The sequence below is a fragment of the Alligator mississippiensis genome, chromosome 9 (genome assembly GCF_030867095.1).
Source record: "Alligator mississippiensis isolate rAllMis1 chromosome 9, rAllMis1, whole genome shotgun sequence".
NCBI lineage: Eukaryota > Metazoa > Chordata > Crocodylia > Alligatoridae > Alligator > Alligator mississippiensis.
The window spans coordinates 71,055,333-71,078,031 of NC_081832.1; the positions used below are offsets into that span (position 1 = coordinate 71,055,333).

At 46.0% G+C, this 22,699-nt stretch overlaps 1 protein-coding gene across 1 annotated transcript; it reads right to left on the reverse strand.

Moving 5' to 3' along the window:
• Positions 1–20,376: 20,376 nt before the first annotated feature.
• Positions 20,377–22,301, reverse strand: NEUROG1 (neurogenin 1). The gene has a single exon (XM_059713063.1). The coding sequence runs from the start codon at positions 22,184–22,186 to the stop codon at positions 21,608–21,610; it is 579 nt and encodes a 192-aa protein (XP_059569046.1). The 5' UTR covers positions 22,187–22,301; the 3' UTR covers positions 20,377–21,607.
• Between the last annotated feature and the right edge of the window lie 398 nt (positions 22,302–22,699).

A 22,699-nucleotide genomic window follows, 5' to 3' on the forward strand; every position in this document is an offset into this window, starting at 1 on the left:
CAATGACAGAAGAGTCAACATTATAAGCCCTTAGAGAGGTCTGAGTAGCTTGTAGCTAGTCTCAAGTGGATGTGCTTTCAGAGCGCTGTTACCACAGCTTACATTAGCAGCTGAAGAGACTTTGTCTGTTCGCGATGCCCTTGGGTGACCTTCGACCCCTGCAACTTCGCTCTGTAAAGATCTGAAGGTTGTGTGACCACAGTCCTAGGAAATGGAGAGCTCTATTGTATTTTAGAGAAAAGGGAACACAAACATGGTGTGTTCTCAAAGGAAGCGAAATGGAAAAAGCCATTCCAGACTCGGGGCAGGGGTTGGGGGGGATGCGTGCATGCACACACACCGAAACATAAAATGCGTGTTGAGAATGAAATGGAAGGTCTTTTCACAGACTCTTATTTTTGAAGCTCCTTGGTGGGAGCACATAAGCACAGCCTAAGCACTTCATTTAGAGGCGAGAGAAGCAGGTCTGGAAAGTTTTGCTTCTTAATTCATCCCTTATAGCCCTGTATTCCCTAACTGGGGGTGGGGGGAGGAAGGAGGGAAGCAGCCGACTCGTGGTATTTGATGGAGTTAGCGATAAGATGCATCTCTGTATGTATCATGCATGCTTTATGGCTCTGCTCCAAGGAAAAAACAGGGGTGTGGGAGCATTAAACACCTTTGAATAACCATGTGTCAGGTATCCAGGTTGTAGAGGAAAAGGCAATCAGGACTCATAGTAGAGATGATATCTTTTATTAGACCAACAAGATTTTTGCCAAAGAAATTCTTTAATTGCAAGCTTTCAGGCACAAACACCCTTCATCAGGCGTTGGAGAAAAGACTGTTAACTCCCAGAGGTGTTTTCCATCTATTGACCCCTCTGTGAAATCCTATGAAATATGAACTTTCATTTCTACCCAGGAGAACTTTTACAATCTTTTCTCCAGTGCCTGATGAAGGGTGTTTGTGTCTGAAAGCTTGCAATTAAATATATATATTTTTTTTTTGCAAAAACCTTGTTGGTCTAATAAAAGATATCATCTCTACTACGAGTCCTGACTGCCTTTTGAATAACCATTACATTTTATTGACAGCTAGTCAGAAAACAATGACATTGCCGCGGAGAGGCAGAGGCTGTGTTTCTCCCAGGTGGGTTTAGCTAGGTGGAGACAGCCAGACCCCTTGACTACCCGTGCTGTGCCGTGCGGCGCAACTCCAGATCTCTCTGTGCTTGATGCCTTCTACACCAAAAGCAATATAGCTGCATTAGGACAGTGCTGCACGTGAGTTAATTAGCTCTGCCTCTTAGCACACCACCACTGTGATGCTATTTCTGGTCCCAGGGACATTATTTCCAGTTTTGGCTAAACTGCCAGATTGGGGGGGAGGGGGGGGGGGGTCCTGCAAGTACCCCAGAAATGTCTTCTGAGTCCTCTCCCCCTGCTCCTAGAGTGTTATGGCTCTGCATGTTTAGTGACAGGGGCTAAATGCATGTTTCCCTGTACGTACAGTGCTGAGCACACTGTTGGCACCGAACACATAAGTCATTATTGGCATAATAAACCCCCAAACATGACCGAAAAGGAGAGGAAAAGGCAGTGACAGAGGGATTCTTGCATCTAACAACCATGAGTGCTCAGGGCTTTATTTTCCCCAATCCTGCCCACAGAAATGTTTAGCCAAAAGTTTCAAAGGACAATTTTCAGCCAGTCCTAGTCTTTGCATTGATTTGGCTGGATTCTGATTCACAGTTATGACCAACCCAAATCCTGAGTCACAAGTCATGAAGTGTTAGGTAACCATATAGAAAAGCTATAATTATTACATCATAATAATGAAAGCTGATATTCTCGTGCACGCTCTTGCTTCCAGCAGCTGGAGCCTTAATAAAACCCCAGCTAATTTGTGCTAAAACCCCGATCATTAGGTGGTGATCCCAAGCATTGCTCTTTCAAAAGTTTGGGACTATATCCTAGTGTTTCTCCAATGACTTTGCTGATGTTTAGGTCTAATTTCAGATCTTTCTGGTATTTTCAGCCTACCTCTGAAGGCACAGAAATATCTTAAAAACAGCTCTCTAACTGACTGCCGCCTGGTAAAATTGATCGGGGATCTTCAGCCAGTCTAGCTGATTCACAGGAGCATTTCTGAGATCAGAGTGCGTTTCTGAATTTTAGACGGGCAAAAGGAAAAGCGTAGGTAGTGGGTGCACAAAGCAACCGAAGTATGCTGGCGGTCTAGTCTACTGAGGCAGGGAAAGAAGATGTGTACGAATTGTTAGGGCATGACCAGGAGCAATGTTTCGCTCACTGATGGTGTAGTCCCAGCGTGTGCCAAATGCAGAAACCTGTTAGAAAAATCTATTCACCCTATTTCTGTATTGCCACGGCTGCTGCCGAGTCCCTTTCCAGAGCTAAATCTTTGACCGAGCACAGAACTTGAGCTCTGAAATCTGTTGTGCGGGAAGAGGAAAGAGCAGCAGAAACCCCTCGGTTTCTGAGGACGGACTGAGGAGCGCTCTCCAACATAAGGACACTTTTATCCCATTGTTTTTTGCAGTGATTAATCCAGCTAAAGTGCTCCTCTAAGCATAGCTAACGGCAATGTAAGAAAGAAGGGGTTTGAGCTCTGTGAGATTTTTTTTTTTCAAGTGCGCCTTCCAAACATCATCTCTGGACGCCGGATATATCTGCGAAACCCAGGGCTCCTGAGGACGTCCTTGTATTGCCACAACGCCTTTTCCAAACTAAGTTTTTCTTTTCAGCACGTATTCAAATTAACCCTTTTGTTCCATTCACATCCCCTTTCTTTAGCCTATATTGTGGATTTGCCAGCCGCGCTTCTACATATGCTATTATACTTTAACAGCATTCTGGTATTGCCCAGCAAAACCTGAGCCAGGTCTGTCCCCTCCGGTCGAGTCCCCAAATTACAAAATGTTTACTATCCATCACCTTTATGCAGCTTTATTTCGTGGGGTTTTTTTTTAAAGACCGAGTCTGACTGGTGTATTTCTACTGCGGGCCCGTTCCCGTCTCCAGCTGATCACTTCAATGGGTCCAGAGTCAAATGGTCAAGGCCATATGTGTATGAAAGAATGGGTTGTGTTGCCAGCTATTCTCTGTACCTCTGCATGGATTTCACACTTTCTATCCTGTTAGGATGCCTACCGTTTACTTTAAGGCTGATTTTCCCCCCACCCTGTTTCTGTGTCATCTGGATTTAATCTAGTTAGAAGATTTTATGCCTAAAATTGCATTGTTAACAGCAATTGTTTAAATTTGGCTCAGCTGAGAATCCTTGAAATCTTTGAACCCCGCTCCGGCTTCACATACCTAAACTGTGCTCCGGCTGCATAATTTTGCTTTGCAAGGTGGGGGCCTGGTGCAGATTGGTGGCTTTGCTTTCTTGAAAGCATCCATTGCTATTTTCAGAACCACAAACAGATGCAAATGTCTCTGCAAACATTACACAATGCGATTCAGGGAGAGTACAGCCTTTCAGAGCCTCTGAATAGCCCTTCAAAGCAAGTCTAATTAGGGTAAGTAGAGGTAATAGGCCCACTTGCTTTTTTTTCACTCTAATTTCTCCCCCCCAAGCCCCCTTTTTGCCCAGGGATTGGTGGTGAGGGGGAGGTGAGGACACTCTTGCACAGTTGTTAGTGCTAACAAATGCAGGCCTGGAAAGAGCAGGGGAGGGGAAAAAAAAAATCAATCATCTGAAAAGTCTTCTCTTTTTTTTTCCTGGTGAGGTATACAGCAGTGACAGCAGCAGCATCCTTGGTTGGGGGTGACTCATTTCAGGGAGGGGGTTAAAAAAAACCCACACGCACCAAAAGAGAGGCAGGAACTCGTGTCATTTCGAACTTTAGTAAGTGAAAAAGAAAAGCAGAAGGTATGGGCTGAATACTTGGGTAAATCAGTAATAGAGCTAAAGGGCATATGCCTGTAGGGAATATGTTGGCATAAAAGAGCTTTAAGAGGGGCCATTCATACTGACAAAGGGAGATTTCAATTGCTGCCTTCACAATAGCATGAAAGGATGGGCTTGGGGTGTTCTGAAACAAAGTGGAAATCATACTGCCCTGAACGGTTCTAATAAGCTTTTAACTATTTTACATTATGGCATTACCTCTCCTTTTTTTTTTTTTTTTTTTTGTGAGCCGAGTGCCAGCCGTACTTAAAAGTGTGATTTATACTTTTTCCTTCATGGTCACTTTGGAGAAAAATAGATGGGAACTCAAAGGCAGTAATTCAGCTTTTTCAAAAGTAAGGAGGGGGAAATGCCATCATTTCTGAATGCCTCCAAAAGCGGACTTGTGCACAGCGCTGTCTGATTTACAATGCAAGAAAGCAACATACGCCACGTCAGGGAAAATTATGCTAAAGACTTGCTTCTCCTTTCACTCCACCACCAATTTGACATTTCCATTTCCAGCTCTATTGTGCTTGCTGCTATTCATTCAATCGGGGAAATATTGTGCTAACACATCATTTGAATAGCGTTGCAGAGTGGCTCAGGTGATTATTTTTCGGGTGCACCTGAGGAAGATAGAAGTTTATTTTCCGTACAGCTCAAAGATGCACTATTCGATTGTTAATATCAAAAGGGGAAGAGCTAACTCCGTATTTAGCTCTCTGAGTACGTAGCCTGATTTACAGGGTGTCTGAGGTCTCACAGCGCTGGTTGACTTGATGGGAGGGGGTGCTGCTGCTTTCACATTTCCCCTGCGTGTCAGGAGACCCAGCTTGGGGCTGGGTTTGTTCAAGGCTTGCTTGCCACGCTCCCCCTGGAACGGTGCAACGGCACCGCTGCACTATCAAAGTACAGCTCCAGCAGCATCCACAACCGTCCTCCAGCAGACCTGCTTCTGCTTCAGGAAGGCCAAAGTCTTCCCATTCACGTTCGCTTTTGCTATTTCTTCTCAACATCTCTGAACCTCCCACGTAAGCACTTATCTCCTGCTGGTGAAAATATCAGCGCATGAAATACTAGCCCCGCTGAGGTCACTGGGAGGTGACTGTGTCCACGTTTTTCATCCTGTAAATGTTGAGTGCGTGTGTTTGTGTTTGCGAGGGAAAAAGGTCAGAAGGATTTCCCTTTCCATCCATAATACTTTTCCATTGTGTTCTGGCTTCAAATGAGAACTTTTGGTGCCTACATGAGTGACTGAGACTAAGACTGGTATTAACTGGTCTTCCAGCGGGTCAGCACATGATTTCTTAACCATGCCCACTGTTCTGTCTAGCATTAGCAATATAATTTCAAGTGTTACATACGTCCCAGAGAAATAAAGGGTGATGCAGACATAGCACATGCATAAACATTTATCTGCTATTCATGTGCTAGTTGATGGTTTCTTAGTCTTTAATGCATGAAAGCATGAATGATATAGACATCAGGCAAATTTCTGGCCTTGGTGAAGTCAGTGGAGTTACTATTGATTTTTCCACTGATGTAATTGAGGTGTCAGCTAGCCTAAGGGTTTTTCTATGGCTAAACATGGTTTTTGAAATTATTGCATGGCGTGATTATCAACTTTGGATTTTCCCAAAGATTTCTAAGACAATATTGTCAATCTTGAAAGGCAGTGCCAATGCAAAAGGATAGACTCTTATATTAAAGACAAATGAAGTAAAAAGAAACTCTCCTGATAACTTCAGTGGGCTTTGGGCAGACCCAGTGTTGGGGAAAGAGATCCAGAATTCATGCTGCACTAGGTTTAAATCTTGTTATTCCTGCATGTTGCACTACAGCATATGGTTGATAATGCCAGACCGTGTTTCATGCCAATGGAAGAATATCCAGGTTGCCTAGGGCTATATATATGAAAAGCTGTGTATTGATCCCATATCTCTGAGCAGTATAGTGCCCGAGTAAAATAACAACACGAGGTGTGGGATGTTAGATTTTTCCTTTTATAACATTGGCTCAGCACGACCTAAAGCGGGAAATTGTCTCAAAGGTCTCTGAACTGAGACCTTCCTTGCTTTTGGGGATTTTGGCCTAAACTGTGACATAACTTTAGTGAAGCTTACCTGTCCAAGCATCCAGCAAGACTAACTTAGTGAGGAAGACGAGCGCAAGTTGATTTCCTAAAGGCAGGATCGCAAACGCGTTGCATCGTGACTAGAAACGTTATTTGCCCATACATCGTTATTCTGAAACGGCCACCGCCTTTTATGATCCTTCTATCCATCTTTGCCAAGAGTAGTTGGCCCTCTCAGGTTTATCTTATTCAGATGCTGCTGCTCTATGCAGGTGCAAAGGGTGTCTACTGGGTTATCTTTTAATGTTAAAAAAAAAATCACATCTGTTTCTCTCTGGAGCCGGGGTGTCTAGAGTTTCCATGATATTTATCTCATTCCTCCGAGAGCTCCGTTAGCAGAAAACACACACAGTGTTTCCACCAGCCCCATCTGAATGTGTGCAGCTGCTCCAGTTTTTCCTTGATTGACAATTTTCTTTGCCAGGCTGCTGCATCCGATACGCTCCTGTGAGCCTCCAAGCTCCTGAACAAGTGCTTCCCATTTAGCATGTGACAGGGAGAGTGCCGCAGGTGATGAGCCGCGTCCATTCAGGTAACATGGGTCCTCCTTCTGCCGGACTGCTCCAGCCTAATTAGCTGCCACTTGACTTATCAAGAGGTCATTGTTGCTTCATGGTGACTATATATTTCATGGGGAACACGCATCTCTTTTGATTACAGATAGGAGGGATGGGAACAGTATTGTGGAAAAGGAGTGATTAAATACTAATTAGCCTTTTTCTTAACGTAGCCAGGATCTTCAATGATCTGGATAAACAAGACGTGCATGGTTTGCTCTCCTAGTCAAGCAATGAGTAATTTAAAAGGAGTATCCATTACAGCTGCTGTCAGAGGGAAGTTTTGCCTCTTAAACTTCCAAGGGTAGCTGGCGTCTGGGTAGGAAAAAACATCTGTTGTTATATTATTTTAGCCAAGGAACTTAATCACCCAAGTTTGAATGCTAAGGCCAATGACACCAAGCAATACCTTTTACAGAATGTTACCCAATGACAGCCAAAGAAAAAAACATTTTTTCTTCTAAGGAAAATATTCTGATCCAACCAAATATCCTGATCCAACCACAAGTAGATGCTATTCTTGACAGCTTCAAGGTGCCCGGGCTATTGTTGCACCTAGGCAAAGTAATTTGCTAATCTTAAATGGTTTCCTCTGAATTTCAGGCCACAATCGGTGAAGTCACAGAGGCTAAAGTGAAGATTTGCCCTTTCTGTTTCATGTTAAGACCTAAATGTGACACCATTAATATCACAGTCTGCTTCTCATTCATTCCTAGGTAAAGCGGGCATGACAATGTCTGAAGAAAATATTTGTGATCCATCAAAAGGAAATGTTTTTATGTGGAAATTTAAATGATAAAGAGCGTTTCAATCAAGTCAGTGTCTTTCACATGCTATTGATTATTTTCATTGTTATCGGTCTTGCTTTTCAAATCTCACTAATGTGCCTTTCTGGAAGTCTCACTGGTGACCATAGCCAAGACTGAACTCCTTGTTTTATTCTGCTTAATGCTTCCATTTTGCCCTGAGTTTGCTTTGGATAATACCCACAATCCTCCGTTCCACTGAGGCTTGCAACCCATAAGTCATCCTTGACTCCTTGCACGTTCAGCCTTTGACTAAATCTTCCCCCTTCTGACCAAAGACAGGCCCTTCCTTTCCTCTCTAAAACACCACTGATCCGTGCCCAAGCATCTCCCTGCTTGATAACTGCAACCTCTCCTTCTCTGGATGGGATACACGTGTGTCACTGCACTTCATGGTTCAACATGCAACTGCTAAAACAACCTTCCTCTCATGGATCAGGTCGTGTCGTGGCTTCTCGTTCTGTTCTTCCATTGGCTTCCCCTTGACTGCTGCTTTGAATTGAAATCTCTTGTCCTTGCCCTGCACGGTGGTGGTCTGGCCAACCGCTAGGAACTTGCTGATTATCTTGGTCCTTGCTTTGCCAGTGGTTTCAACTTTAATGTTGTATGCATTTCCATCTCTCTCCTCTCCCTCTGTGCCTTTCTCTGTAGGTCTCCCATCCATGAAATGACCTTTCAGTCCCATTATTCCTTTTACATCTCTGCCACATCTCCCTATTTTTATAGGAAGGTGTGAAATGAGTTTCTGTAGAAAATCTCTTCTCTAAACATATACATAATCTAAGGTGACTCCAACTTTGGGGTTTCTCAATACGTCATTTTTTCTGTGTCTGTTTGAGTTTGGAGTTAGGATGTCCTGAGCACCTTGCCATTATTTAGGGGTGCACATCATTTTATTGAAGTCTGTGAAACTCAACAGAGCAAACTATGGGGGTTGGGCTCTGACAACCTTAATTGTCCCCCTGGGAAAAGAGCATGATGTGTCTCCTGCTAAACCTGGAAGGCTAAGAGCTATGCTCTCCTGGGCCAAACATGGAGTGGGGAAGGGAGGAAAGGTCATGGACCGATCTGTCAGTGATGGAAAAATCTGGTTTCTCAGCTCAGTGTTACCAAGGCTTGTACTTACAATACTGTAGTACAATATTGTACCTGTAAAATTATACAAATTGTAGTCTTTGCATCTTTTTGGCTTAAACTATTATCCTGTCTCTCCTTACTGCCGAGTATTCCCAACCCTGATACTGTCATCAAGGCTAGGGACAGAAATTACACATAAACTGGTATAAATGTTCAAATCTGTAACACAACAGAAGTTCAGGGCACATAAATCACTTTCAAAATGCCTGAAACTGGTTTAAGATAAACCTGGTTAAATCAGACTTAACTGATTTAGGTTAAATCGATTTATTGAACTTCTGTTTCAGATCCCCTCCAGATTCAAGTTAACCCACCATCCTCCAGCATCCCAGGATGCTTTGCATCTTCTCTGCAAACTTCTCCTCCCACGGTTGGTGGGCTAGCTTTGGCCCAAGCTGTCTGCTCCAGCCCAGCAGGGTGGTGTGCTCTAGCGCCCCCCCAGCTTCTGGCCTGGACCACTGCAGGCATGTGGCTGCATTTCTGGAATCAAAAGTGAATGTCTGTTCAGTTGCTTATTGGTTCAATCTATGCAGCTTAGACTAACCTGCAAAGATTCAATTGATTCAGCTGCGGGCTTTTGGACTGTCTGTACTTAGCCCAAGTGTTCTTAATCAAGTGATATTTGTAAAATGTTTTGAGAACCTCAGCTGAAAGCAACTTTATAAATGTCATGAGGTTTCCTTGTCCCTTCCAATCCCCCTGATTCATCAGAGGCAGGTGAGAATTATTATTATTATTTTATTATCATTATTATTATCTATTTTACAGGTGCCATTATTGCCTGCAAAATAGATAATAACAATAATAAAATAAATGAAGTGCTTTTGTGGCTGTTATGGGTGAATGGTAGATACTTCAGTGAACACTTTCCAAAGAATAGCTGTGATACATAGAAGTAAGTGACTTTAATAGGAGCAGAATTAAGCCAATGCTGAGATCTTTTGCAAATACCAGTAACTCGGGCCAAATTGCAGACTCATATTCTGGGTTCTCATCACATTCGAAATTTGTAGGAGGAAAAACAGGTCAAATCATTGCTGCTCTAACTTTAGATTCAGATCTGCCAGGGTAGACCATTCTGTTGGTGTTAGTAGTGGTTCAGATGTGTGTAATGATGGCTGACATCTGCCATAAGGAAAGGAGCAAAATAAGTTGTTTATTTGTACAAATAAGTCCAATTAACTCCTACAGATGGAACTTAATCCATTATTTGTGCAACAAGTCATTATAGTCCATAAGCGCCTTGGCTTGCCATTAGGTGGCTTTAAGTATTTTCTCAGAAGGCACTCTTATGAAATCTTCAGGTAAAAATCATCTGGAATGTTTAGAATGTAATAATCCAAGGTTAAGCTTATGAAGTCTTGAAGAATTTGCCAAATCCGTGTTTGGGAAATATACAGAGACAACAACAGCTTTATGAGCTTAAATGAATAATTAACGCCATCCAACCAGCACAGAGCAACAAAACCAAACATAGATGTCATGGGCAGCCGAGTACAAATATGGGCCATTTCATGGGCAACTGGTGCCTCCCAAGTCTGGTGGGGGGCACCAGATTGCTGATGGGGTGGGGGTGGGGGCAGTGGCTGATCGCCAACGGGTTGGGGGGTGGGGGGGGCATCCCCAGCAGCCGATCGCTGAGCCAGCAGCGAAAACAGTTTTGTGGCTTGTGCTTCCAGGGGGTGCACGGCCAATCTCAGGGGGTGCACATGCACCCATGTGTGCCCCTTACACATCGCCAATGGACCATTTTGTTCCCTGAACCAGAACGGTTCGCTGGAGTAGAGGGCAAATAGCCAAAAATAAAGAATTAGTACATCTAGTAACTAAACAAGCTCCGGACAGAGATGCTAGTGAGGCAGTTTTGGAGGCTTTTACTGAGTATGAGGCCTGTCTTGGCAGCCACAGCAGCTAGTGAACAATCAATAGACCCCTGCAGTATTATTGCTTAGTACTGGTACCTGCTAACGCCTCCAAGATATATCTAGGCACCAGTGAAACAGTCTTATTTTGGAGAGATCTTGTTCCAGGTTCAGAATTGAGGCATGGCCTCTTGTGAGCTCCCTTTCCTCGTAGCCATGTTGATTTTAGAGGTTTCCTTACACAGCAGGTTATGCACACCAAAAGTGCAAAATCAGGACACAGATTTTTGTCTGACCGCATTCTTATTTCAAGGGTGTCCCTTTAACTCATGTCTTCCTTCCCCATTTTGAAATCTGCTCCCTTGGTTTGAAGGGCTTGTGTTCTGCATGGGCATGTGGGAAAGTTTCAGGCCCTGTGTGTAGTTAACCATGAACATGTTCATTTAAGATGAAAGAAGAGTCTACCTGGCTATAAAATAAAATGTTCAAGTACCAGGACCTATCCAAGTCCCGTTGTCTTCAGTTGAGCATTACATGATGAACCAGCTGACGTGACCCTTAGTCATTATTATTCACAGAAAAAGCTTCTCTCTCCCTTTAAAATCTTAGAGTTCTGCTGACTTATGCTAATACGTTCACTCATTAAAATGTCCAATTACTGTATCCAAACCCGGTGCACCTGTCCACAGCTCAGCCACTAGCCTACCCTTTGCACTCAGGCAAAATTTTTAGGGAAACAGAAGGCATGACTGCATAAGCAGTGGCTATGTGTTTGAGGAAAGCTCTGTAAGCCTTGGCCTTGAAATGGCAACCTCTTTGGGACAGGGACTGTCATGCTTATTGTGTTCAGGTTGCTTGTGTCCACCCTTTGGGCCTAACCTATGCCACTGTGCAGTACAGAGCTCAGGATCCATTCAGCAGCAAAGAGGAGGGAAGAGGGAACTTAATGGTGTCATCTAATGACTGGGGCATCTCCCTCCAGGTGGGAGATCTGGGTTCCAATTCCCACTTCAAATAGTGTTTTTACGCTTTATCCAATGGCTGTTTAAGCAGCAGAAGCAGTGTGGGGAGCAGGGACCAGACCCAGGTCTCACACCTCTCAGGTAAGTGTTCTCACCGCTACAGTTTCAAATCCTGCCCCTTTATTGCTCCCTTGCTCCAGCTCAGTGACTCTTGCGGTCCTTCCTGCACAGGAGACCCCTGCTAGCAGGGAAGCGGCATGTGCCCTCATCCAGGATAACCCGCAGCCTAGTGCTCAATAGGTGTTTGAACCCTCTCGAGCAGATCTGGGACTTGCACCTTGGTTTCCTGCATCCTGGATAAGTGCTACATAAAAGTGGGGCACCAACCTCTGCAGCTGTACGTTAAAAAGGGGGTGTCAAACATATGGCCCACATTGCTGTCTGGCCCACTGGGCTACTGCTATGGAACATGGCTATCGGTGGCAGCAGAATGAGTGAAAACCCCCGGGACTCCTGCTGCCGGACCCTCGCCACTGCTTGGCCCTGCTATTGCTGGACCTCTGCCACTGTTGCTCGGCCCCCACTGCCACCAAGACCCTCAAATCTGGATGTCCATGAGTGAATTTGACAGCTCTGCTTTGGAAGAAGAGAGTGAACTCTCTTCACTTCCTTGAAAGTGAGTGTGAGGGCACCTCTCTCCAGGAAAGGGCTGTGGACCCCCAGTGGACAGGAATGCCTTAGCCACAAAGAGGGGCGGATTTTGCCTATATGCCCACTTTATGGAAATGGGAGACTGCTCCCTAGCTTGCTTCTGTGACCAAACAGCTGAGGGCAAGCGAAACTCAGGGACATCTGAACCCTAAGCTTCCGGGCTTGGGCCTGCATGTAGGATGCCCGCCAAAGGATTTGGAAACATCTGAAGCCCAGGCAGGGGTGGAGGATGTTTGCCAGTAGTAGGGTCACATATGGGTCTTGAATGACTCATGGATTTAGAATTGATTTGGCTATTTGACTTGGGACATGCAAATTTTTCCATTAAAAGATATAATTCTGAACACAGCCTTATTCTCAGTGCTTCCTAGTGGGTAACTTGAGGGAGCTGATCAGCCGGCGCCCAGCTCCGTGTGATGGCGGAGTAGGTCCAGTTCTGAAGACCCCTTGGTGGCTCGCTCAGATTCTGCTTCAATGACCAGTGTCAAAGCCCTTTACTGAATCGAATCCAAACTCCACAGTGAACATCTTGGTGTTTCTAACATCTCCACCTTTTCAGGGAAGAAGCTTTGGGCTACCAGATACACGGTCAGAATGCTGAGCTAAACAAGAAAGTGCATATTAATCCTCATTCCTATTATTTCTGACTTTGTTTTCTACTTTCAATATTTTCAAAGAATGCTTATGCCACTTAATTGAGGAGGGAGGTGGAAAAGGGATTAGCTGATAATGGGCCCTGTGGACATTAGACTGGCTTAAACGAATCACTGACAATGATCGAGTTCTCAATATGTAATGATAGACAAAAATGTTCATCAAAATAGCGCTGGCAAAAGTGATTTAACTGGGTGCTTTTAGCACCTTGATTTTGCCTTAGTGCACTGGACAATCAGCGCAACTTTTCAGTCCTTAACGGCATTGCCCTTGCAGATGATTTCTTTTGGGTTGCCTATGTGCCAGCAGAGAAAAAGCTCTTGATACCAAAAATTAGTTCTCACCTGCTTCTATCCTTGTAATCTCTACCTACTATACAAATCAGTCTTAATGGGTCATTAAAGCCCCAGAGAGCTATAATTATAGTATGGAATTTCATGTGCTTACAGGTACTGCAGCAGACTGTATTTTACATATAATATACACAGTAAAATCAGAACTACAGCAGGTTGGCATGCACTAAAAAGTTCTTATAAAGACGTTCTTAATAACTGAAAACCAAGCATTGTTCAAGATTTAACGTGAGCAATAAAGATGCAGCAGCTTTGGGAGTATTAAGCCAGTTGGCACCATGAAAAAATAGATGTTACAGAAAATATTGCACTTGCTGTCGAAAACTGGGCTATCGTTTTAGATTCAGAGATATCACAGATGTTCTTTTATAAAAGTGAAAGGTAGCATGTGAATGACCTAAAGCAATTTACCCAATAATTTCCCATAAATCATGATTCATAAGATCTGTTGTTCAGAATTCTTCATTTACAATTTTGTTTCTTTGACCGCACAGCTGTGAAACCCAAGACGATAAGCTAGTAAAATATTTCTAAAAATGGATCGTCTCTCCCTTGATACCTTCATTTTTGGAAACAAAATACTCAAGGTTTTCCATATGGAAAGCTGCCCCCCTCCAAAAGGTGCAGAGGATTTCTTACATTATATAAAAAAACATAGAATTAATAAAAGATTAGGATGTCTCTAGAGTTTTGGTACCGACTCGGGGAGGGAAGAGGATTAAAGTCCCCGTTTGGGAATTCTGCACCTAAATTCTTTCTTTTGGATCTGGCTGTAGGTAGGAAGTCTCTGCCAGAGGAAGGAATTGAAGTGAGGTTTCCTAAGTTGGTGACTATAGTCCTAACTGCTGGATCACCTTCTCCTCTGCTCAAGGGAGACTGAGTAAATCAGATAAACAATAGTTGTTGGGACACGTGAAAAACAATTTATATGGCATCAGGATTAAAATCAAACCTGTCTCAATGAACCTAGAGCCTGATTCAGCTCCCACTGAAGTCTACAGTGACCTTTCCACTGACTCCAGCTTCAGCTAGGGTAGTCCCTTATTCATGAAAACATCCACCAACCATGTTTACAAACTATTTTTACCAGCTCTACTGTTTCCTATATTTTTCTCCCGCGTCCTGTTTGTGTAAGGAAGATCTTTTTTGTTAACAATATTATGATTCCCAGTTTTAATTGGGAATAGCATATGCTAGTCCCTTAGCAATTTGTTTGATGCCATGAAAATCAACACAGAAACGGCTGTCGTAAACTAGAAAGCAAATTGTTTGATGCTGAAGGCAGACATTACCTTGCTAGGTCTACTGATTTCTTTGAGTATATCTACGTTGTCACAGCTTTGGAAAGAGCTATTTTCTGACTCATGTTGATGTATAAACCTAATTGTATCCTCATGCCGCATGCAGGCTCCATGACCCATTAGGAACATTAACATCATAGGTTGAGCTCTGGTGGATGTATGGCCATTATTTGCAGCATAATGCCTGTAGATGTCTGCTTGCAGTTAAAAAAATACAAAAGAAGAGAGGTGTTTTGAAGTTTTGTGTTTTTTGTTTGAGATTGAAGTCCAGTGTCTTGGGACCCGGTGACTTTAGATGACCTTCCGTCTCTATGGACTGTACTAAATTTCAGCCCCTGGAGGCTGTACTCCATACAAAACCTCTGAGCTTTTGAGGGCAGGTGCAAGAAAATCTTCACTGCTCCATAGACCAAGACCTGTTACTGCCTCCAGAATTAGATTTCACAAATCCCTTTTATTTAGCAAGACATCATTAAGTGACTTGTATATACTGCATGCTGGTACCTTTAATTAATATAGGAACGGTGCTGCTCTGGGGAGTTACAAAAGAGATACATTGTTTGTGTGTGTGCATGAATACATACTCTTGCAGTTATGCTCATGCAACCTCCCCCCAAAAAAACCCCATCCCACCCTGCATTAAAAGAACACTATTAATGTTGCAAAATCAAACACAAAAGTTAGAAAATGCCAGGATTAAGGCTGCCTGTGCAACTTTAATATAGCCTCTTGTCTATATGCATCATGATACAGCCTTTAATTATACGATCGCCTACAATTTTTTTTCCCAGAGGGCCTCAACCTCATTCAGAGCACAGGGTGGAGGGTACTCACTGAATAAGCAGCTATTCAATATTTTGTTTTATCCTCATTATTCAGTATGTCCACAGGCCTTATTTACTGCATCCTGTTCAGTCCTTGCCCCAAAGATTAAATTATTAATCTCCTCGGGGGCTTTTTATAGCACTCCTATGAGCTGAGTGTTTCACAGACATTAATTAATTAATCTTTACAACACGCCAGGGAGGCAAGGGAGTATTAGTTTTCAGTTGGGGAACTTAGGCACAGAAAAATGGAGGCAAAAGAAAAGGCAGAGGAGTTACTGGCTGGCTTTGTGCCTTGGGCCTTGGCCGTGGGTTGGCCACTGATGGTGGCAATGGTGACAAGGCTGGCAACAGCAGCGGCTGCTATTTTTGCACCTCTCCCCTGCAAGCTGGCACCTGGTGCTGGTGCCTCATTTGTCACCTCTCCCTCCTCCTTTAGTTACTCTACTGAGAAAAAAGAGGTAGTTAGCCATGTTAGTCTGAAGCCAGGCAGAAGTGCACCATATAGACTAATTACATCAGAGGTGCTTTGGGCTGGGATGTTTCAGAATACTTAGGGTTATGCAATATATATATATATATATATATATATATATATATATATATATATATGAAGTCACAACTTCCAGGGAGTTCTGCAGCAGCTGCATGTGCTGATCACTTTGGCAAATGGGTCCGGGCCCCCTGCACTTGAGCAGGAAAGACTGCTGGGGTCAGACGACTCCTGCAAGATGGGCATCAAGACACTTTCTGAAGATTGCCCAGGTGGGTGACTGTGTAAGGTCCCTTCCAGCCCCTAAAAACTATGAAATGAGACCCTGTGTACTGGACACTCTCTTAAACAATACCTGTGACTAATTAAAGGTGCCTGTGACCAGCCATAGGAAATCTATGTCAGAGCTGGAGAGAGAATCCAGGTCCCCGGGGTGGTATTCATCTGATCTATCCATGTTGTAACCAGAAGAGGGAGCATCTTTTGAATGACCTTTTTGAGGAATAGTGATAGGTGGTGCTTTGCCATTTGGGGGCTGTTCTCAGTATAACCCAGGGCTATCAGACTGTGAATAGACAAAGACTGCTTAGTCTGGGGGACAAGCCTGTCCTGTTGACATCGCCACATGCTGAAGTTTTGGGCCAGACAATTCCAGTGTCTCTGGGGGCAGAACCTCTCATTGAGGCAAGTCCACTGGCGAGCTCCTTTTTAGACTATTGCTGCTTTCGCCAATCCATATCCTTGCAGACATGCTAGACACTTAGAAGAGAGGCAGCCAGTAAAGTGATCCCAAACAGGTATTCATGGGGAAGAAGGAAGGGAGAGGAAAGGGAAAGGCCATGGTCATTGTGGTTCTTGACTATTAAGGCATAGAAGCTGCAAGCCAGACTGTTCCCCATGGTGCTCATACAATACTACATATGCAAAGCTCCTATATTGATAAGCTGCACATGGTAGCTACAAATTAATAAACACATGTATGCACTAAACAGAGCTAAATTACATGTGAAAGGGCACAGCAAACCTGCCTCTGCATGTACACACAGACACTGCAGGGAAGTACACTGCAGGAAGTGCCCTCAATTTTTTTTTAATTACAAAATAGGCCAAATGATAAAATGCTCCAGCATCCACCCTCTTCACAGCCAAAGTAGTCAGGTATCTCAGGTTTGGTGTCTGGAACGATGACACAAAACCAAGCCAGCCTACCCACCGAGTCCTGTGTGCTATCTCGGAAGTTGGTCCAGTGTCTTGGAGGAGGTTTCAGGAAATCCTGATGTAGATAAGGGCCGTCAGGAGGGTTGGTTCATGACCTGAAGCTCGAGGGTTGCTCTCCTTTCCTCGCATGCTTTCATTTTCTATCTAGGGGGCTAATGTAACGGTGGGTGTTTTGTTACAAAAGTCAGGGAGGCACCTACTAGGCCTGGCTGCCCTTTATCTCCTCAATGTTTTTTTCCAGATATACACTGTGCTTTTCTCTGGAAGGACTAGATGCTGCCTTCCCTAGGCCTGGTCTCTCTGAACCACTCTCTGATGGGTTGGTGGGAGGAGGAGAATCCTGTCTCTTTGTGACTTAAGGAGCAGCAAAGAGCCATTCCCTCTTATTTTTTCTGACTGCCCGAGACCAAAGACATGAAATGTGACTTTTCTCTTTGACATAACATCCATTTCTGCCTGGAACCTAGGGTGGACGGAGGGTGTTTTGGACTCCTTGTACGGTGGCTTGCCTCCAAGTTAAAGAGGTAGCAGCACAATGAAGAGTCTACCTCGGTGAGTCAGAAGGGCTCTCTGTTAACCTTCTTTGACGATGCTTTTGTGGGGGATAAGATGAGGATGTGGTGGCTACTATACTTCTGGGGATGTGGGTGACTAAGGAACGTGACGATTTGTCCTTCTGAACAAGAGATGAGAGAAAGGGGTTGCAGGTGCTAAGCAGGTCAGCCTCTCTGATGCAGAATACAGGAGACCCTCGCCATTTGTGGGGGATACGTTCTCGAGATCCCCATGAATATTGTACTGCGCCGTCTGCATTGAAAACTTGGTCAGGCTTGTAACCCTTTTCCTCAATGATTTTAAGAAACTGTGGGGGATAATCCTGTGCTGCTTCATGGTCTGCTGACGCCGATTCCCCCATCAACTTCACATTATGTAGGCCGTGCCTCTTTTTAAATTTCTCGACCCCCCCCTTACTTGCAGAGCGCATTAATAAAATGTCATGACGCTGCGCGGGGAGAGAGTGTGGGTTGGCATGGCGCACCACGAATATTCGAAACTGTGAATCGTAAATCCGCAAATAGCAAGGGTTTCTTGTACACACATACCTATGCAAATATAGAAGGAAAGGGTAGATTTTTACTACCAATTAATCCCCACACTCCAAAGAAGCTAGGACGGTGGAGCAAACTCATTTTGTATCAACCTATCTCTAGCTGGGAGCACAGCAGTAGCTCTGCCTTTGCTGTTGCAGGACCGATCACATGTATTTAAAACACACTTTCCCCCTTTCACGCTGCATAGAAGAGCCAGAGTCAGCCCTCTCTTTGGGTGATTCAGCTTTAACAGCTGAAAAAAGGGCCACATAGCCTCAGTAAAGCTACCCTTAAGCCTTGGGCTTAGCATCGTTGCATCTAACCTGAGCTGCGACACATTTGGGGATAGCTATATTTGCCTGTTTCCTTCTGTGCGTTGGCAATAATCGACTTGGTCCCCCTGCTTCTTTCAGCGCGGCATACAGCTGTCTGCTGAAAAGCAGTCACAGTGTGTGCTGCTTGGAGCGGGATGCTAGTGTGTTTTTGGAATGTGTTTCCTAGTGTGTCTCCTGAGGGCTTAGAGGGAAGAAAAGCCACTGTTCTATCCCAGACACGTGCACCTACAGCAGGATTGGAGGGACCCCTTGCTGGAGTCACAAATAGAGGATTTACCCTCCACTATAGAAACGGAATAAGCTCCAAAGCAAAAGGCTGAGCTGACTCACTTCCAAGAACCCTTCTGCATAATGAGAACTGAAAATCTGGCCTCGCACACCCTATGCTTGCTATTAAAGAGAGGAGATGGGGCAAGTGGAGATCATTTTCAAACTAGCAGTTAACCCCTTTTATACAGGGCCCAAACTTTCCTTGGCTGGTTCTGCTTTCAAACAACAACCGAAGAGTTGTCCTAGACACTTTGTATAGCTTTAACAAAAAACGACGGGGTCTTAAGGAAGTTATTATGCTGCCTAAATAAATTTGGGAGCTGGCAGGAAGAATCAAAATGATCCACTACATCTCCCCTGATCTAATAACCCGAGTGATTTGGCAGCATAAGCTGATGTATCACCATTATATATCTAAAGCAATCTGCAAACCTGATGGTTTAAGTCTATTGTCTTTGTAAAATGCTACTGATTTGGCCTTAAGGGACTGAAGCTCCCTGGTTATAACGGATGAGTCTGAATTAGGAACTCTGTAGTGCATCTGAAGTTCTTTCACCAGCCCCCTGTGTGCTCCTTTGGGCAAAGTGAATTAGGACTTTCAAGTTTTGAGTACCCACTACTGGGGCCACATTTCCAAGTTTCCATATAGGCATTTCAGGAAGGGCCAGACTGTCAAGCGCTCAGCACCTAGCAGGTCCCATCACACCACTCATAGCCACACTTCCTAGTGGGCTTAGCCATTTTGAAAATCCTGCCTGAATTTTGGTGCCTAAGCAAGACCTGAACCGTTCTGAAAATCTGCCCTCAACTGTTGAGTGCTGAGCCTTTGTGAAAACCCGGCTCTTTAATATCTTTATACCTCTTGTATGTCATAGAGACAATATGAAGCTTAACTCGTGTCTGTAAAGGGTGTCAAGATCTTCTAATAAGGCTCTCAGCAATATGTATTAATCTCCGCATCATATGCAGCATTTTACTGGTGAATAACGTAATGGTATCTCTGGTGTCTTGCAATTACTCTAGTTTGGTCATTAAAATCTGCATGATTTCTATGAACAAGTCTATTCAAGGAAGCTAATTGTTTGCGGTAACAAATAAACACGCTGCAGTCAAAAAGTATCCTGCTGAGTGAGGGTGACTGATTTGACTCTGGAAGCTCTTTCTTTGTGAGAATAAGAATTCGACTGTCTTTGGAAAGCCAAATGGAAACACACAGAGACTTCCCGGAAACACGTGTACCTATACACAGGCAGTACAAATGTTGCCCATCTTACAGATCCCTGAGGATTCACAATGGGGGGGTCAAATCCCCAAAGAGTTTCAAGTTCCTCTTACAGACTAGAAAAAAAATAGAGCCTTCAAACCCAGTGCTTCAGGCATCCACCTGTCATTTTCTACTTTCTACCCAACTGGCACATATTATTGATCCTTTTAATCCCTTTTCTTTGAAACTCAGTAGCCAGCTGATCTTTAGTTACACCAAAGAGCCCTTCCTCCACCTCTACAGGTAGTCAATTGCTGGCGGCTAACCCCGTCCCCCCCAGCAATCAATTTTTAATTTGGCTTATTGTGAGCCCAGAGAAGCGTATTTGTGTTCAATACAGGGGGATGTATCAGAATCCTAAACTGCACATTGATTGCTTGATGGATGTTGAGCTGGGATTATAACGTGGTGGCAGGGAACATCTTGTTAACTTTCTGAAAGCGTTTCACTCCCGGCCGCGTCGAAGTGAGACAGACTTGAAATAGCCACTCGAAGGCAGCGATGGAATTAAGTACAAACGTTAAAAAAGCTTTTATTTACATGGAGTAAAGTACATTTAAAAAAAACCCAAACCCAACCAAAAACAACCCACAAACTTGAACAAAGACTTAATAATAATAGAATAGAGCTCTTTATGTACAAAAATACAATTTTCATATGAATGAACATCTTGAATAAATTAAACAAATATCAGGCCCAGTTGCTGAATGCCCCGCGTCTAGTCCTACTCTAAAGCAAGAAGGCAGCACTGGAGGCCAAGATCCATAATGCATGAACCCAGCTCCTTGTCTTTTCCTCTTTAGAGGAGGATTCAGTGAGATGCTGAGCGCGGCCCAGGGGAGGCCAAGCCTTTTCCAACTCTGCTGGCTTCCCAGGGCGTTGTGTGGGCCGGGCCCCTTGGGGGGAGGTGCTGTGAACCCGGCCGGATCAGCCCCTTAAGCCTTTTCATAGTATTGTCAGGCCGTTCAAACCAAATTTTCATGCTCATTTTTCTTCATTAGAGTCTGACAAATTGTAAAATTGACTTTTCACCTCGTCTGCAGCAGCAAATCTGTCCCCTTTTTCTTCCCTTTTCTAACTGGCACCCCAGCGGCGGCTTGGGTCAGCGGGAAGGGAAGCAACAAAGCCGGGGTGGAGGTGTGGAGTTCAGGACAGTGCAACAGGAATGGGAGACGGTCCTTTCGGGGCGGTGCGGTGTGGAGTTCAGGACAGTGCAGCAGGAGAGGGAGCAAGTCCTTTGTGGGGGGAAGGGAAGCAATGAAGGGTGGGGTGGAGGTGTGGAGTTCAGGACAGTGCATCAGGAGTGGGAGAAAGTCCTTTTGGGGGGGCAGGGGGAAGGGAAGCAACAAAGCCAGGGTGGAGGTGTGGAGTTCAGGACAGTGCAAGGGGAGAGGGTGCAAGTCCTTTGGGGGGGGTGGTGGTGTGAAGTTGAGGACAGTGCAACAGGAGAGGGAGCGAGTCCTTTGGGGGGCAGGGGAAGGGAAGCAACAAAGCGGGGTGGTGGTGTGAAGTTGAGGACAGTGCAACAGGAGAGGGAGCGAGTCCTTTGGGGGGCAGGGGAAGGGAAGCAACAAAGCGGGGTGGTGGTGTGAAGTTGAGGACAGTGCAACAGGAGAGGGAGCGAGTCCTTTGGTGGGGGGGCTGGAGCCAGGCAGCCTCAACGGGAGGCTGCTGGACACAGCAGGGAAGCGAGCCCCGAGGTGAGGTGAGGTGAGGTGAGGCGAGGCGAGGCGCGGGGCTAGCGGTGCTGCCCGCAGCAGGGCGGGCTCTGGCTGTGGCTCTGGCAGGGGCTGGCGCTGGCGCTGGGGCTGGGGCTCTGCAGGCCGCGGAAGGGGAAGAGCGTGTCGGGGGCGCCGTAGGCGAAGTCGTCGGAGGCGGCGGGGCTGGCGGAGCGCCACGAGCCCGCGTCGCTGCCGGGGCTGGGCGGCCCGAGGGCGCGGCGCGGGCGCGGGCGCAGCAGGCGCTGGTCGGCGAGGCGCAGGGTCTCCGCCAGCGCCCAGATGTAGTTGTGGGCGAAGCGCAGCGTCTCGATCTTGGTGAGCTTGGTGTCGTCGGGGAAGGTGGGCAGCACGCCGCGCAGCGCGTCCAGCGCCGCGTTGAGCGTGTGCATGCGGTGCCGCTCGCGGTCGTTCGCCTTCACCCGCCGCGTGCGGCGCAGGCTGTGCAGCGCCGCCTCGCCCCGCGCCCCGCGCCGCCCGCCCCGCCGCCGCCGCGCCGGCTCCCGCTCCCGCTCCCGCTCCTCGTCCGACGGGCTCGGCGCTGCCGCCGCCGCCGCCGCCGCCGCGCTGCTCGGCGCCTCGGGCGGGCTGCCCGGCATCCTGCGGGGAGAGAGCGGGGCTGCCACCCACACGGCAAAAACCCAACACGGGGGCTGCGGGGAGGAGCAGAGGGGCGCGGAGCCTGCCCTGCCGCATACTCACATGGAAATAGCCTCCAAGATGCAAGCGCAGGAGGAGGGAGGGAGGGAGGGAGGGAGGGAGGGAGAAGGGGGGGGGAGAAAAGAAGAAGATAGGCTGGCAAACGCGGTGGGGAGGGGGGAAGGAGAGGGAGGGAGCTGGGGGGGTGGAGACACGCGACTGCTCTTGTCTTTGAAGTGATCTCCGCCGCGATCAGCTCGTGTGAGCCGCGAGTTTGGCACACGACGGGCCTCAGGACACCTTATATACCCTGGGACACAATAGCCGGCCTCGCTCCCCCCCGGGGCTGGCGGGATGAATGAAGCCAGGCGGCAGGTCTGCCCCGTGCGGCACGGCCGCATTTGCATAATGCTGCTCGGGGGCCCCGGAGCGTGCCTATAATTACGGGCGGCCAATGGCTGCATCTGCCACAC